Genomic DNA, 16,628 nt, shown 5'->3' on the forward strand with positions numbered 1-16,628 from the left:
CCCAAATAAAATTTAAATGGCCTTCTCTTCTCACCAGGCATCCTTGTCTTTTCCATCTTTATCTGATGTTGCTCCTGCTTCTTTAATAAACATTTGAACATTTGCTATCAGACATTGCCTGAGGATCTAAAGATAACAGCCATTAACAAAACAGAAAAAGGAATTTGAATTTTTAGTTTATGTGATATTTAAAAGCAAAAGAATAAAATTTATTAAGTGGTGGAGATGTGCCATGGAGACTTGTAGAAATAGATGAAGACAAATCAACTCTTTTCACAGGGAAGTTGGTACTTTAGTTTCTATGGAGATTGGCATTAGATACTGAAGGGTGGAGAATCTAGAGTAAGTGGCTTGTGGTAACTGATAAAAATAGAATTTTAAAACAAAGCAACATTAGTCCTTAGTGTCTTGAGACAAAGGCTGTAAGTCTCTAAGAGTATTATGAGAGGTATATTTCAATTTCTGTGCTGCTTATTCATGATGGAAGCTGGGGAGGGCTCTTGATCCTATCCATGGAGATTCCTTCCTATAGAGAAGGACTTTTACTGTGTAGTGTTTTGTAGTGTTTCCTGCTTAGTGACTCATTTTCAGTTAAAAAAAAAAAAAAAGGTGGGAGAGGTGGGGGCTGCCATGGTGGCCCACACATGCACTTAGTCCCTGCACTTGGGAGGCAAAGGCAAGTCGATTTCTATAAGTTTGAGGCCAGCATGGTCTACAGAGTGAGTCCAGGACAGCTAGGGCTCTGTTACACAGAGAAACCCTTTCTCAAAGAAGAAGAAGAAGAAGAAGAAAAAAAAAAAAATCGAACAACAACACAGTACATTATAAAGTGTATTTTCCTATCACCTCCTCAAAGAAAACAGGTGAGACCCTGAGCCTCCTAAGTCTTTCTGATCCCAGAGTATTACTAAAAGTTGTTAGACTCTGGAGTCATATTTTGGACAGTTTTCCCAGGCCTTCTGCAGTTGTTGGCTTATTAACTTCAGTTCAGAATAGGTTGATTCAGCATGAGAAATTAACTTAAAATACAAGCTTTAAAAGAGACTTCTCAGCACTGAGACGTTAGACATTCAACAGGCATGTTTGTCTTAATAGAATTCTACTTTGGGACTCACAGATAACAGTACAATTTTTGTCTTGATTTCTGTCAGTTACAGTACTCTGACCAAGTCACATCATCTCACTCGATAATTTTGTTATCTGTAAAAGAGCACTGTGAAGATTAAATTAGGACACATTCACCATAACATTAAAAAGCAACATACTGTTATTTTAAAAGAAAAAGAAATCTTGGCTGCAATGGGAACATCCTTTGACTCAAGTAAAAATGGACAAGTGGACTAAGAAGTTTCCTGAAAGTAGAATGGATAGACCAAACTGGAGCTGATCATGTACAGAAGACAGGAAACCACTGTAGGGTGCTGTTACTAAGTCTAATCCTGAAAGAGCTCAAGTCTGTCCTCAGCAAAGGTCTAAGTTAATGCTTACCTCAATGTGTCTCTTATTTTGGTACCCTAAGTCAGCATGTATTAGCCTGTTTAAATTTGCCTCTCTGCTATTTTACTAACATTATTATTTATTTTACGAACATTACCTTTAGCAAATGTTTAATGTGTATTCATTCAGTGGATGAAGGAAAATCTTTTGGCTTTTCAGAAAACCATTTTTAGTCTTTTTTTTTTTTAAGACAGTTTTTCTGTTGTAGCCCTGGCTGTCCTAGAACTTGTACTGTAGACCAGGCTGGTCTCCAACTCAGAGATCTGCCTGCCTCTGCCTCTCCTGAGTGCTGGGTATTTTTCAATCTTGTACTATATATTCACTGAATTTTTAAATTTTATTTTATGTTTATGAGAATTTTGCCTGCATGTATTATATATGTGCACCACATATGCCACCCATAGGGGCCAAAAGACACTGGGTTCCCTGGAACTGGAATTACAGGTGGTTATGAGCCATGACGTGCATGCTAGGAAAAGAACCTGGGTCCTCTGCAGGAACTGAAAGTACTGCTGAGCCATGTTCCTACCGGTTTGATCATTTTTTAAAAATAACTTACTTTTTATTTTATGTGCGTTGGTGTTTTGCCTTCATGTCTGTGTGAGGGTGTCAGATCTTGAAGTTATAGACAATTGTGAACTGCCGTGTAGGTGCTGGGAATTGAACCCAGGTGCTTTGGAAGAGCATCAGTGCTGTTAACCACTGAGCCATTGCTGCAGCCCCTATTTTACCATTTTTTGAAACAGGAATTTACTGTGTACCCAAGGCTGCCTCCAAACATGCAGCAGTCCTCCTTCCTCTAGCGAGCACACTGTACCCTTCCTTACTGTGTGTCTATAGTTGGTCTTGTAAAATATATTTTATTTGTTCGTTTTCTTGACACAGTCTACCAGTGTAGCTCTGGCTGGCCTAAAACTCAGCTACTTAGACCAGGCTGTCCTGGAACACACAGAGATCTGTTTGCTTGCACCTCTAGTGTGTTGGTTAAATGCATGAGTTCATAATATTTTTTGTTTCTCCATGGACCTCACTTTGTAGATCAGGCTAGCCTTAAACTCACAGATATCATCCTGTTTCTGCCTCTTGGGAGTGCTGGGATTAAAGGCATTCACCACCACCCAGTTCTGACTCCATAACTTTTAAGCAAGATACAAATAAGTAAAAGGGGCTGTAGAGATGGCTCAGGGATTAAGAGCACTGTCTGCTCTTCCAGAAGTCCTGAGTTCAATTCCCAGCAATCACACGGGGGTTCACAACCATCCAGAATGAGGTCTGGTGCCCTCTTCTGGTGTGCAGGTGTTCGTGCAGGAAGGGCACTGTAGAGAATCTTAGAAGAGAAAATTATATTTGGCATATGATGTGTGCTCAGTATATGTTCAGTTTAAAATTCAAAGCACAGGCTCTGGAGAGATGGCTCAGAGGTTAAGAGCACTGGCTCTTCCAAAGGACCTGAGTTCAACTCCCAGCAACCCCATGGTGGCTCACAACCATCTATGATAAGATCTGGTGCCCTCTTCTGGCGTGCAGGTGTTTGTGCAGGCAGAGCACGGTATACATAATGAATAAAAGCACAGGGCCTGGAGCGATGTCTCAGCGGTCAAAAGCGCTTGCTGCTCTTGCAGAGGCTCTTGGTTCAGTTCCCAGTGCCCACATGGGGACTGAACCATCATTAACTGCAGTTGCAGGGGATCTGGCGCTCTCTTCTGGCCTCGTTAGGTATTGCACGCGTGTACATACATACATTCAGGGAAAACACTCACACACACAGGTAAAATGATCTTTTAACAATTCCAAAGTATAAGTCAACACTTGAGTTGGAGAGATTAAACACTTACCTTTATTGATGTGATAAAAATAGAGCTGTAGCTGTTTTGTTTTGTTTTTTTTTATAATATTGATTTGAGTTATCAGAAATTTAAGGTGTGGGAAGATTCAGTCTTTAATGGAAGATTTTTCCCAGCTGTAGAATTTCTGCTTCCCCTGCCTTGAATTTATCTCTGTTGTTTATTAATGTGAAATTTTGTTTTCTATAACCATCCTAATATTTTAAATTTTAGTATTGATGACGCTAGGAAAATATAGTTATTACACTTTCACAATAACCAAGTGTTTAAACTTCATTTATACTTAAAGTAAGGTTGAGTTTCTCTTTGCTTTTGGAAGCCAGGACCTAGTTGCAATATGTGCAAAGGCAGCCCTGTACGTAGGTGGGTTATTGTGAAGGGAGTGTTTTGTTTATTTGGAGTCTGAAACATCTTGACCTACATAGCACAGAATGCCCTTATCATAATGAAAGCCTAAATTACAAGTAACAAGTATCCTGGGAAAATACTTTACAAGCTTAAAAAAATACCAATATCTATTGATATAAGAATATATATTAATATTCTTATATCAATATACTTTAAAGGATACTGAATAACTAAATATCTGACAGACATTTTATATGAATCTTTATGGTTTTTGTTTTTCAGGCACTTAGAAAATATTTAAGCATTCATGAGTTGAGCGTCATTCCTGAGTTATGGATGACAAGGCTTCTGTTGGAAAAATCAGTGTCTCCTCAGACTCCGTGTCTACTCTTAATAGTGAAGACTTTGTCTTGGTGTCCAGGCAAGGCGATGAGACGCCATCCACAAACAACGGAAGTGACGACGAGAAGACAGGACTCAAGGTGAAGCCTGGCAGCACAGGCGTGCCGTGTTAGACCATGGGTACCACTTGGGGTTAATTAAAAAAAAAGGAGTGGAAGAGAACACAGAATTGACAGACACTTTTCAGTGGTGTTGAGGAGTTTTATGTATGCTTAATGAGTTATTTTTTTAAGGATTTTTATCTTGATTAGCTTTTAATTTTTGTTTTGTTTTGTTTTTTGAAACAGGGTTTCTCTGTGTAGACCTTGCTGTCCAGGACTCCCTTTGTAGACGAGACTAGATTCAAACTCACATAGATCCACCTGCCTCTGCCTCCTGAGTGCTGGGATTAAAGGCATGTGTTACTATGCCCAACCTTCTTTAAAATTAAAAATTTTTAAAACCCCTGTCAAAACTTACATTATAAACGTTTTTAACTTTAGGATTGTTTTTCAGAGGATTGTTTTTCAGAGCATTCGGAGACAGAGGCAGGTATAGCTCTGAGTTCGAGACCAGCCTCATCTACAAAGCGAGTTCCAAGACATCCAGGGCTATTGCACAGAGAAACCCTGCTTCAAAAAGACATAAATAGATAGGTAGGTAGATAGGAAAAAAAATTATATTGGACGTGAGCCCTAAATGAAATGAACTTTCCAAACAGACATGAAGAGGGTGGAGGCTCCAGCAGAGCACAGTGGAGCAGTGTGATCTGAGGGCCAGTAGGGCCACTGCATGCCTGCTTCTGTTGGAGCTTAGTAGCAAACTTGAACTCTGTTCTAAACGTGAGGAGAATTTTTGAAAGTTTTGAATGGGAACATGATCTAATTTACATTTTAAAAAGCTAACTTGCCGAGAGCAATTTCCAGCATAACAGCATGACCTACTCCCAGAAACACTGGTGACAATTATTACAACAAAAATATAAAATAGCATTTAAAGTCTGGAGATCTTTGAAAAGCAAATGAAAAGTCTTAATCATGAAACTATGGTAAGAATCTCATACTTAAGCATCTCCATCTTGTTCTTTCACTCTTACCTGATTGAAACAATACATTATCTGCTCTACAAACTGCCATAATCAACAAGGTGGCTTGGAAGGAACAGGGAATGTTATCAAAAAATGTGATCAAAACATACCATATGAAAAGAATAAGATAAAAAGAACGAAAATGGGGTTGGGGAAGGCCTTTGTTTCCTTCCTAGAGTCTAGAGCAGTGACTCACATTTTTGTTTGTAGGGAACTTCCAAGTGATAAAACAGCTCTCAGTGTTTTCATTGTCAACAAGTGTAAACAATAAGTTCTAAAGTGGGGTCATCAGTATCCTGAGTCAGTACAACATTTTGTCTGTAGTGTCTGGTTTCCAACAACAACAATAAAAAAGTTAGACATACAAAATATTATCCATACACAGAGAAGAAAAAAAGTGGGCAACAAAATTCTAGTCAGTGACCATTGAATTTAACACAGCATTTCCAGGACAGCCAGAGCTACAGACAAACCTTGTCTTTGGAAAACAACAACAAAAATAAAACAAAGTAGTCTTTTTTGCCAAGTCCAGCATATTATATACAATATCCTGCTTACAGAACAGATATTTGCAGGACAGTGACATCTATATACAGTATCAGTAAAGATGGTTGGAGAGATGGACTAGCAGTTAAGAGCACTGGCTGCTCTTCTAGAGGTTCCAGGTTAGATTCCCAGCACTCACATGGTGGCTCACATCTGTCTGAAGCTTTAATTCCAGGGATTCTGCCAACCTCTTTGGCCTCTATGGACACCAGACAGGCAATCAGGTAAAACCAGTCATAAGGAGATAGATTATTTTTAAAATGCTAGCTGAAAATTCCAGAACTAAAATGTACAATGAGCATAAAGGTTTGGTGACTTTTAGTCTTCAGAATTTCCGCTAGTGTAGCTCTCTCATTTAACTTTTTCTGAAATTAGTTATTTTAGTATTAGTTTAAGTCTTAGTATTTCTTTTTTTAATAATTCATTTAATATTATTATATGTGCATTAGTATGAAAGTGAGATATCCCTTGAAATTGTTGTTACAGACACTTGTGAGCTGCCATGTGGATGCTGGGAATTGAACTCGGGTCCTTTGGAAGAGCAGACAGTGCTCTTAACCACTGAGCCATCACTCCCGTCCCTATTGTTAGTATTTTTCTTGAGTAAACAGTAACAATACTTTGTCTTATTACCTGTATGGTTTTTTAACAATGAGCAGTCTTACTTGATTTTTTTAATTCTTCGCTTCCTTTCATGAGCAACTAATGATACACTATTATAGTCCAGGGTATAACTTAGTACAAAACAAAACAAGCATCATTGGAACACAGTGCTGTTATTTCTCAGGGCTGACTGATTTACTATGTTGTAGATTTATTCACATGTCTCAGCACTTTAAAGACCAGTTAATATAAAAAAGTCTTGCCCAGAATAAAGGAGACTTACTTATAGGAGGAGTCATAAACTATATGTGAAATTTTACTGTAGTACATATTTCTTTTACCTTTCGGGAGCAAACACATTTCCTTAAGACAAGCTATTAAACAGAAAATGTTAATATTGTTATGTTACCTATTTCCTGAATATTAGTTTTGGATTCATTGTGTACTTTTTTATGGAAAACTGAAGGCAGAGAACAGCTATAGCCTTTATTTGTTGCAGATCGCCCATTTAAGAGAAATCAGAAGATATCCTTATAATAAAAGAGATGGTGATACTTTGCTTTAGAACATGGACCCACTTTAATCAGTGCTGGCCTCATTTTGCTGATTCCATGTATTTGTGACCCTTAGATTGTAGGGAATGGAAGTGAGCAGCAGCTGCAGAAAGAGCTAGCAGATGTGCTGATGGATCCTCCCATGGACGACCAGCCAGGGGAAAGGTCACAACTGGATGGTGAAGGAGATGGGCCTCTTTCTAATCAGCTCTCAGCTTCGTCCACCATTAACCCTGTGTCTCTAGTAGGGCTGCAGAAACCAGAGATGAGCCTGCCAGTGAAACCTGGACAAGGAGGTTAGGATTACTACATTGTTGTATAACTAAAGCTTATTGTTTTTAATACTTGAGTGTCTTCTCTCCTGGACTAGATTCAAGAACAACATGAAAACCATTATAAGTCCTCTAAAAGCTCCCAAATTCTAGATTTGAGAAGTTGTCAGATACGTTCGCCATTCTGATTTTCCTTCAACTGTATTTTTGTTAACACTAAAGAATGAAAAATAGTAGTTAAAGGATGCTGAGAAAGAAGTCTGTCTTCAGGTGGCTTAACAAGTTTTCCAGGAAATCAGAAACAACCAAAGTCTTCCAGGAAGGAAGAAATTTGTTTACAGTGTTAGAAAATAGATGTGTGTGCAGGCCCGTGTAACCTGTCAGAGACAAAGTTAGAAATGGGAGAGAAGCACAGGGAAGACAGGCCAGAGCACTTAGGAGAGCTTATCTCCAAGAGCAACTTATTAGAGTCTGGGTGTTAAAAGAGGTAGTGGAGGAGCTAGCTAGGGACAGGAAGCATTGTAGCCGTAACCAGGAGACATCAGTGTTTTCAGAGTAGTTGGATACTAAATGTATATTTGGCTTGAATGTAAATTATAAAATCAAAACAAATTAGGAGAATCATGAGTTAGATCTGAATCTCAGATCACATTTTGGGTTTAACATCAATCCATAAAAATCTTGGTATTATAGTTATAGTGTAAGTTGCCTAGGTCCCGTGGACTCCTCTCCCACCCTCCCCCTTCCCCCCCCCCGAATATGGTGTACTGTTGTAATTAGTACTTAATTTTTTAACCTAAATGTGTCTTTTAGATGTTTATTTGCTGTTCATGTCAACACTATTTAAAAGAAGTAGAAGCATATACTTATTTTTGTTTCTTTCAGATTCTGAAGTATCAAGTCCTTTCACACCAGTGGCTGATGAGGATAGTGTGGTTTTCAGCAAACTGACTTACTTAGGCTGTGCCTCGGTAAATGCCCCCCGGAGCGAAGTGGAAGCCTTGAGGATGATGTCCATCTTGAGAAGTCAGTGTCAGAATTCTCTGGATGTGACCCTCTCAGTGCCGAATGTATCTGAAGGAACTGTGAGGTAAGACTGGCCTGTGAAGTGCTGTTGCACAAGGAAGTACTAGTAGGTGATATATGCCATGCTCACATCTTCTTGAAATGCAGCCCTCATGAAAAGCAGATGCTCATTTGTACATGCTGCACATCCCAATCATGGATGGGATATTAGAGATTTAAATGCCTTGGGGATAGTTGAAACATAATGACCATGTATGATTTCTCCTTTTATTTAAAATGAGAAATGAAATCAGAGAAGTCCTAGAGATGGGTGTTGCTTATACTATTTCAAAGAAATAAAGATAACCAAGTCAGAGGATTATTATCAACCACTTAAATACAGAATTGCTAAATAATTACAGAAAATGTGCTTATTTCAGAAAAAAATAACATGAATTAAAGACTAATTTTTTCTTTCCTGTTGATAAACAGTTAAAATCTTGGCTCATCAATACTCTTTATACAGACTGAGGAAATAGCTGTGCTATCACAGGGATATGAATTCAGAGCATTGCAGTTCTTGCTTATAATCCCAGTGCTGCAGAAGCAGAGACAGGTGGATCCCTAGGGCTCACTGACCATCCATCCTAGCCTGTTTGGGAAGTTCCAAGCCAGTGATTCAGTCAGTGTCAGTGTATATCTCTGACTCTCTCTGTCTCTGTCTCTCTCTTTCTCTCAAACACATGCACACACACACACAATCTCTCACTTGTTCACTCGCACTTAGGCTTGTGTGCACGTACATGGTATAGATGTCTCCTTAGCAACAGCACTGAGGTCTTATCTCCATATTTAATCACTTACGCAAAACTAAATGCTATGTATATATATGTGCTCACTTCTCTGTTGCTGTAATAGAACCCTATTATTAAAAAGACGAACTATTCATTTTGGCAAGTGGTTTCCGAAGTTTCAGTCTAAGGCCAGGGTCTCTAGGCCTGGTGAGGCAGTATATCACAGCAGAAGGCCTTAGTAGAGGACAGCTTCTTAACTCATGGGAGCCATTAAATAGAGAAAAACCAAAAGATGGAAAAGAAGGTATGGGCATGACCCAGTGACCTATTTCCTCTAGCTATGTCTTGCTGTCTAAAGGGTCTACACCTCCTAAAGTAGCACCAACAGCTTTCAATGCATTAGAAGATAGTTTATACTAAAGTCGTACAGTAATTATGGCTGTGTGTCTGTGTGTTTATAAATCTATATATACATGCATACATAATTATATCAGTCAATGTTTACTGACAGTGGAATTACATGTGATGTATACTATAATTCCTTCATTTAATTTTATATTGTGAACCTTTTACTGTATCAGTAGATATGCCTATGATGGTATATAAGCATATTAGTAACCATTTCTAATGTTAGACATTTTAAAAGGTTTTTCTTTTAATGAGAAAAATGTTAATAATAGTATTGGTTATTATATAGGTGTTTGAGTGCTTTATAAGTAATTTACTTGATCTTTATTTCCTTAGGATACATTCTAGATTACTAGATTAAAAGCTTCCCTATTACTGCTTTTGTTGGGTTTAGAAATAACTGATCCAGTTTATACTTTGATCATGGGTTTTGTGTCTTTTCAGCATCCTTAGAAAGTTGTTGGATTTTCATAGTAGTGGTGTAGAAGCTAATTATAAAAGTAGGAAGTTACGTAGTTAACCTGAACATGTAATTTGTCTTTGGTTTTAGAATCTCAAATTCTGATTTCAATTCTAGTTACTTTTAATGTACATTTTAAAGAGAATTCTTATTCTAATAACTGAAATTATACTTTGTTCTAATAGATTTTCCTTCTGTAAGGAAATGAGAAAACATATCTGTCACGTCCCACATTTTCAGAGCTTTTGTGAAAGTGTCTTTAACCTGGGTTAGAGTGCCTTTGGGGTTCTACTTTGAACAGGGTTCCCTGGACATTTCCCCATGGATGACTTTGCCCTGCAGTATGGAAATTACATAGTTTTTTTGTGGCCTTTCATAATTATGTCTTTAGTGCCCTGAACAGAGTCTAGAATATTGTAGCTGTCACATAAATACTTGTGGCGTGAATAGATTTGATTGGTTTCCATTTAATTTTTACTGCTTGGCATTCTTTGGAATTTTATGTGTTGGTTTTTAAACATTAGTTTTTGTGCTTAGTCGTGCACTGTAATTTTTTTTACTTTTACAAACAACATTCTTTTAAGAAAATCAGATGTGAAGGTCTCAGTCTGTTTTAGTAGTCTTATAATTTATGTGCTGATCTTGTGTTTATTTAGTTGCAGGTTATAAGAATTATATTTGCTGCTGGGCAGTGGTGGCACACGCCTTTAAGCCATGCACTTGGGAGGCAGAGGCAGGTGGATCTCTGAGTTCGAGGCCAGCCTGGTCTACAGAGTGAGTTCCAGGACAGCCAGGGCTATACAGAGAAACCTTGTCTCAAAATAACTAAAACAAAAAGAATCATATTTGTTGATATTAATACCTCTCCCAAACATAAAATTGTCTAGATTTGGTACCATGGAATTATGTGATCAGTACCTTCAACATTCATGAGTGACTTATATATCACAATTCCACATTAACATGGCTAGCATACTAAAAGTGACTTACATGATTTTCTGGGCAAGATCTCTTGAATCTTAATATAAATGCAGTACAAGTTGCTCATAACTAATCTCCTTTTTTTTCTCTGAACAGACTTTTAGATCCTCAAACCAATACGGAAATAGCAAACTACCCTATCTACAAAATCCTCTTCTGTGTCAGAGGGCATGATGGAACTCCTGAGAGTGACTGTTTTGCATTCACTGAAAGTCACTATAATGCAGAGCTCTTCAGGATACATGTCTTTCGCTGTGAAATACAAGAAGCTGTAAGTCATTAGGAGAGAACTGCGAATGAGATTTTGCCGCTGTCTTGTTGCTGCAAGTGCCACAGGGAGACAGCTCAGTGACTAAAATGATTGTTATACAAGCATGGGACTTGAATCTTGTCCCCAGCGCCCACATAGAAAAGCTAGGCATGGTAGTGCGTTTCAATACCCAGGCATAGGTGGATTCAGGAGCTTGATGGCAGCCATTCTAGCCTAACCAGAGAGTCTCAGGTTCAGTGAGAAACCCTATCCCCCAAAATAGAGACTAATAGGTAAAGACACCCAACTGCAACCTCTGACCTCCATGTGTACACACTGCACACACACCAGTGAACACACTTGTGCATGTGAACATACTCGGCAGTTGCACGTGCAGCTGTAAGAGGCCTGTTGGTGATCTGTTGGTTGGATTAGATCCACATTCTTATCCTAACAGTGACACATTTGCAAGCTGTTCTGGTCTGAGTAGATCCTAATCTTGTTAGAGCCTTGCTTGTTATTAAAAGTGTATTTACACAGAGTCTAGCATTCCAAAAGTGTTTTTGTTAATCATGTAATTTTTTTAACTATTTATTTAATTTTTAAATCCCTCTTTGATGATTTTGTTTTAGAAACTTAACAAATAGTTAAGTAACTGAAAAAATCCATAAGGGAAAGAGAAGTGATTACCTTCTCCCAAGTAAATAAACATTTAACCTTAATAAAGTACTTTCTTTTTATTTTCTGTATTTCTTATGATTGCATGTTTGTGCACATGATGCAGGGGTTGCAGGAGGAATTGAGGTGACAGTTTTGACAGTGGTCCTTTCCTTCCACCCTTATGGAGAGTCAGGGATCCTGCTCCAGTCACCAGGCTTTCAGGAAAAGTGCCTTCACCTGCTGCATCATCTAATTCACCCCAAAAGGACTTTGTAGGAAGCGCATACCTCCTCAGTGGCAACCTGATGAGTTTCTACCACTGCCCAGCTCAAGATACAGAGTACAGCCAGAATTCAGGAATGATCCCTTTCAGACCCTTTTCCCCACCCCACCTATGAAAAAACATTCCGAGCTGTATCCCCAAAAGTTGGTTTTTCTTGTTTCATGTAAGGGAAATTATGCAGCAAATGCTTTCATGAGTCACTGGCGGTAGAGTGTTTTCTGTCTTAATGATAACAGCCAGTTTCCTGCCATGTCTGCTTATAGGTAAGCCGGATACTTTACAGTTTTGCCACCGCCTTCCGCCGCTCTGCCAAGCAGACCCCACTCTCAGCCACAGCTGCACCGCATACTCCTGACAGTGACATCTTTACTTTCTCTGTGTCTTTAGAAATAAAAGAAGATGATGGTAAAGGTTATTTTAGGTAGAGTATCTTGCATTATTTAATTTGTTGAATTTATTTAGTACACTTTTATTGTGGTACAGAGGACACTAGGTCAGAATAGATACCTTTCATACTTGAAATGATTACTTTTGTGGGGTAAGTCGATAACAGTGATAAAGGGAGAAAAGATATTATTTTTTTCTTTTCTCTCTCTGGTTTTTTTTTTTTTTTTTTTTTTTTTTTTCTTATCAATATAGGGTTTCTGTTGTAGCCCTTGCTGTCCTGCAACTTGCTCTGTAGACCAGGCTGGCCTTGAACTCAAAGAGATACATCTGCCTTTGCCTCCATATGCAGGAGTTAAAGGCTTCCATACACTAGAGTCTCTACAACTGCTCAGCCACAGTGTCATTGTTTAAAGCATTAAAACATAATTATGTAGTATCAGTTACTATATTATTTTAGTCAGAATGGCTGGCTGACAGTTGATAAAAATTATGGCCAACATTAAATAGACTACATTTATAGCTGTATTTGTGTCTTAGTATTGCTATTGCTGTGGTGACCAAAGCAACCTGAGGAGGAAACAATTTATTCCACTTACCCTTCCACATCACAGTTTATCATTGTAAGGAAGTCAGAACAGGAACTGAAGCAGGGCAGGAACCTGGAGGCAGGAGCTGATGCAGAGGCCATGGAGAAGTGCTGCTTACTGGCTTGCTCCACGTGCTTACTCAGCCTGCTTTCTTAAACAACCCAGAACCAGCAGTCCAACGATGCCATCACCCGCAGTGGACTGTAGCCTCTCCCATAAATCAGTAATTAAGAAAATGGCCTACAGACTTGCTTACAGCTACATTTTTATTAAGGCATTTTCTTAATTGAGTTTCCCTTATCATGTAACTTTAGCTTGTATCAAGTTGACATAAAATTATTCAGCACAGTTTGTCTTGCTTTTTGTGTTGTTTCGTTAATTTGGTTGACTGCTTTTTAAAGATCTTATAGTTTCTGACATCCAGTTTTACCATTAAAGTTTATGTAAGCATACTATGGGAGAAGTATAGGCTTTGTTACAAGTTTAGCCTTGTATATATAGTTAAAAATAACTAAGTTTGGTGTTCATCTCATTATTTTGTTTCTTTCATTTATTCTTTGAGATAAGATATCATTGTATAGCCCAGGGTGGCCTAGAACTCAGTGTCAGCTAGACATGGTGATCCTTTACCATTCTGGGAGGCAGAAACAGGCAGATCTCTGAGTTCAAGGCCAGCTTGACAGCCTGGTCTACTGATCGAGTTTCAGGGCAGCCATGACTAATCAGAGAAAGCCTGTATTGAAAAACTAAAGGAAAAAAAAAAGAAAGACTGGATCACGAAATGCAGCTGAGGCCTCAAATTCACAGTTGCCCTCCAGTTTCAGCCTCCAGGGACCAGATTATAGGTGTAAGCCACCATGCCTGGCTAATTTAATTTTTAAAGAAAATATTTCCTTGAGTAGTAGCAAGGACCCTAAAATAAAAATCAAATTTGTGTTTAATTGTTGCAACTTTTAACAGTGTGGCCATTTTAAAGATCCTTTACCTCTCCAGTTTATAGTTTAGTTATTCTTAAAATGCAGTGGATAGATGCAAATCCTTTGTGTCTAAAGTTAAGTTATGATTGCAAAGCGACTCTTTTTTTTCCAAGTCATATATCATAAAATGATGGTCATAATAATTACATGTACAAATCCCTTCATAAAACAGGTAAAATAAAATTATGAGAAAATATAAATTATCTCTAATTATCACTTTTCAGTGAAAAGCACAATAGCTGACTGACTGGTTTTGTGTGAAACTGCTCTCTCTTTGGCCTTGTCATGCCATCTGAGTGGCCAGTTTCATTACGAGAAAAAAAGAAGTAAATCTTACATTGTTATAATTATAAAGCAGCATATAAAAAACTTTAAAAACTTAAAAACTTTAAAACTTTAGAAACTTTAAAAACGGTTGGTTGGTTGGTTGGTTGGTTGCCTGGCTAGGTACTTGCTTGCTTGATTTGCTCTCATTTAACCTTCGAAGCAACTCAACCAGATAAAATTGTGCCTCAGACTCCTACTGTTAAGTCTTGATCATTTCTTTTTTAAGTTAAACTATGAGGAGTAAATGTAAAGTTACTCTTTTAGGTAACATAGATATAGGACAAGGAATATGAATTGGCCCCGAATGTTCAATAAAGTGACTTCCCACTGATAATACTTTCCATTCTGCTCTTATTAGTACAATAATCTTGTTGGTGTATTTTTTAAAAACTCTTATTTACACTTTTAATATCTCTTTTGCCCTACTCCACCCCAGTCTCTTCCAACACCCCAACACCAGGTAGGAGAGAGGAAGGATTAGTGGAAGTGGGGACGCAGTTCTCCTAGCTGCTTCCTGCTGCTTAGGGTTGTTGTGTTCCTTGTTGGAAGTCCAATCCTCATTTCAGGAGATCTCCAACTTCTTGTCTCACAACAGCACACAGAAGCTACAGTGGGAAGCAGCAGCAGCCTTGTTCTTTCTCGGAGTTCTCCAACATTCTCTGGGCTCTGGCATATATTCTCTTTCTAGAGTTTTCAGATTTAAACTATCTGGCAAAGAGCTCCTCTCAGAGCCCACATGAGGCAAATAGTCTGCTGCTGTGGACCATCTGAATCAGTCCCACATTAAAACAAAAGCATGTTTATATCCACAACACAATCCTCTTAGGTCCATGGCATCAGAGATGACTTTATACTGAGTTGAATTGTTCTGTGGCACCAAAGATTGAATCCAGGGCATTTTCAGCAAGCACTGTGCTGCTGAGCTGCATCTCACTCAGCCTGGTTAGTGTTCCAAATAGCTGAGAGAGGTTATGTTTACTTGTACTTAGTTAGCCTTCGCGCATAAGAGACTAAGGCACATAAGGACACTTGAAAATTGAGACCTGTCTACCAGAAATTGGAGCACAGATTTTTTCTTTGAACGTGTTTGTCATTTCTAAATGCCTTTGCAAGAATTCTTTGCTTTATAATGAAAGTCTTACAGAATATTAGATTGGCAAGTAACACAAATGTACATGTACTTCAAGGTATTATCTAAGTAATGAATGTTACCAGTTTTCACCTACTCATGTATTTATCTACCAATAGTTCCACTGCCATTAAGTTAGTATGTTAAAGCAGTAAGACTTGCTATGCAAAGCTAGTCACCTGTGGCACTGTTACCTTTGAGAGTAGTGCAGCTAGAGCTAGAGAGTACGTGGGAGATTAGGTACAGTGGCTTTTTAAGAATATTTTAATCTTTCTTAAATCTTATTAGCTACTCATTTTAATAATAACATTAGTATTAATACCATATGGGTTATCAGTACCTAAGAACAGTAACTGGTCATGGCTAGGCAATAAATAAATTGGTTATATTTTTTTATCCTGTTATTCGTATTCAATTCTGTCTTCTTTTTTGCTATTACTTGTAAACCAGAGGAAAGAATCAGAAATGTAAGCTTTTTAAAAATAATTGTTATCATCATGTCTGACAAGAAAACTGTTTGCAACATTAATGAAATGTGTTGGCCTTACAGTGCTGTTCCCAAAGACAAGGACAGGCAATGCTTTAAACTTCGCCAAGGAATCGATAAGAAGATTGTCATCTGTGTGCAGCAAACAGCTAATAAAGAACTTGCCATTGAAAGGTAAACATTTCTTTTTATATTTAGTTTAAATATGACTTTTGGTTTCTATCTCACTGTATAAAAAATTTACTTGCAAACTATTTTGACCTCTTGATAATTGTGCTTATTGTAGAGAGTGTTTGATTACTCTGAAATCACTCTCATAAATCTTCAGTTAATACTGCTAGTCTCCAGTATGTGATAATACAAGACAAAGTTTGCTTAGCCCAGGTACAGATGATGATTGTGACCTACTGATTTATTTCAATGCCATGTTCCTACCCATAAGCAAACAGTTTTTAAGTGACATAACTTAAAATGTACCAGCATGTTATAAGTTATCACAAGTTTATGTTAGTTTTTTTGTTTTTTTGTTTGTTTTTTTGTGCAGGTGCTTTGGTCTTCTCCTTAGCCCAGGAAAAGATGTCCGCAATAGTGATATGCACTTGTTGGATTTGGTGAGAGTTTTTGCTGTTGTTGTGGGTTCTTTTGGTTGTGGTTGGTTCTTATTAGAAGGTTATAACTATTTCTGTTTTGTTAGTGTATTGTTTACTTTATCACATGGGATTCAAAACATGTTTGTGTAAGTGTCTATGTACACTACAAAG

The 16,628-nt window shown here is 37.9% G+C and overlaps 1 protein-coding gene across 8 annotated transcripts in view; it reads left to right on the plus strand.

Annotated features, from left to right (window-relative positions):
• Nucleotides 1–16,628, plus strand: part of Rabgap1 (RAB GTPase activating protein 1) — a 126,505-nt gene that overhangs the window by 22,233 nt on the left and 87,644 nt on the right. For 7 of the 8 annotated variants that reach the window (XM_060390060.1, XM_060390062.1, XM_060390063.1 and 4 more), the window contains 7 exons: nt 3,972–4,171; nt 6,937–7,156; nt 8,018–8,222; nt 10,877–11,051; nt 12,237–12,394; nt 15,931–16,041; nt 16,412–16,478. In XM_060390060.1, coding sequence (XP_060246043.1) covers nt 4,022–4,171; nt 6,937–7,156; nt 8,018–8,222; nt 10,877–11,051; nt 12,237–12,394; nt 15,931–16,041; nt 16,412–16,478 — 1,086 coding nt within the window. In that variant the 5' untranslated portion in view covers nt 3,972–4,021. Of the gene's footprint in view, nt 1–3,971; nt 4,172–6,936; nt 7,157–8,017; nt 8,223–10,876; nt 11,052–12,236; nt 12,395–15,930; nt 16,042–16,411; nt 16,479–16,628 lie in introns of those variants that run through there. The other variant, XM_060390068.1, reaches the window with a different exon arrangement.

This window comes from Meriones unguiculatus, chromosome 8 (genome assembly GCF_030254825.1).
Source record: "Meriones unguiculatus strain TT.TT164.6M chromosome 8, Bangor_MerUng_6.1, whole genome shotgun sequence".
In the NCBI taxonomy this organism is placed as follows: domain Eukaryota; kingdom Metazoa; phylum Chordata; class Mammalia; order Rodentia; family Muridae; genus Meriones; species Meriones unguiculatus.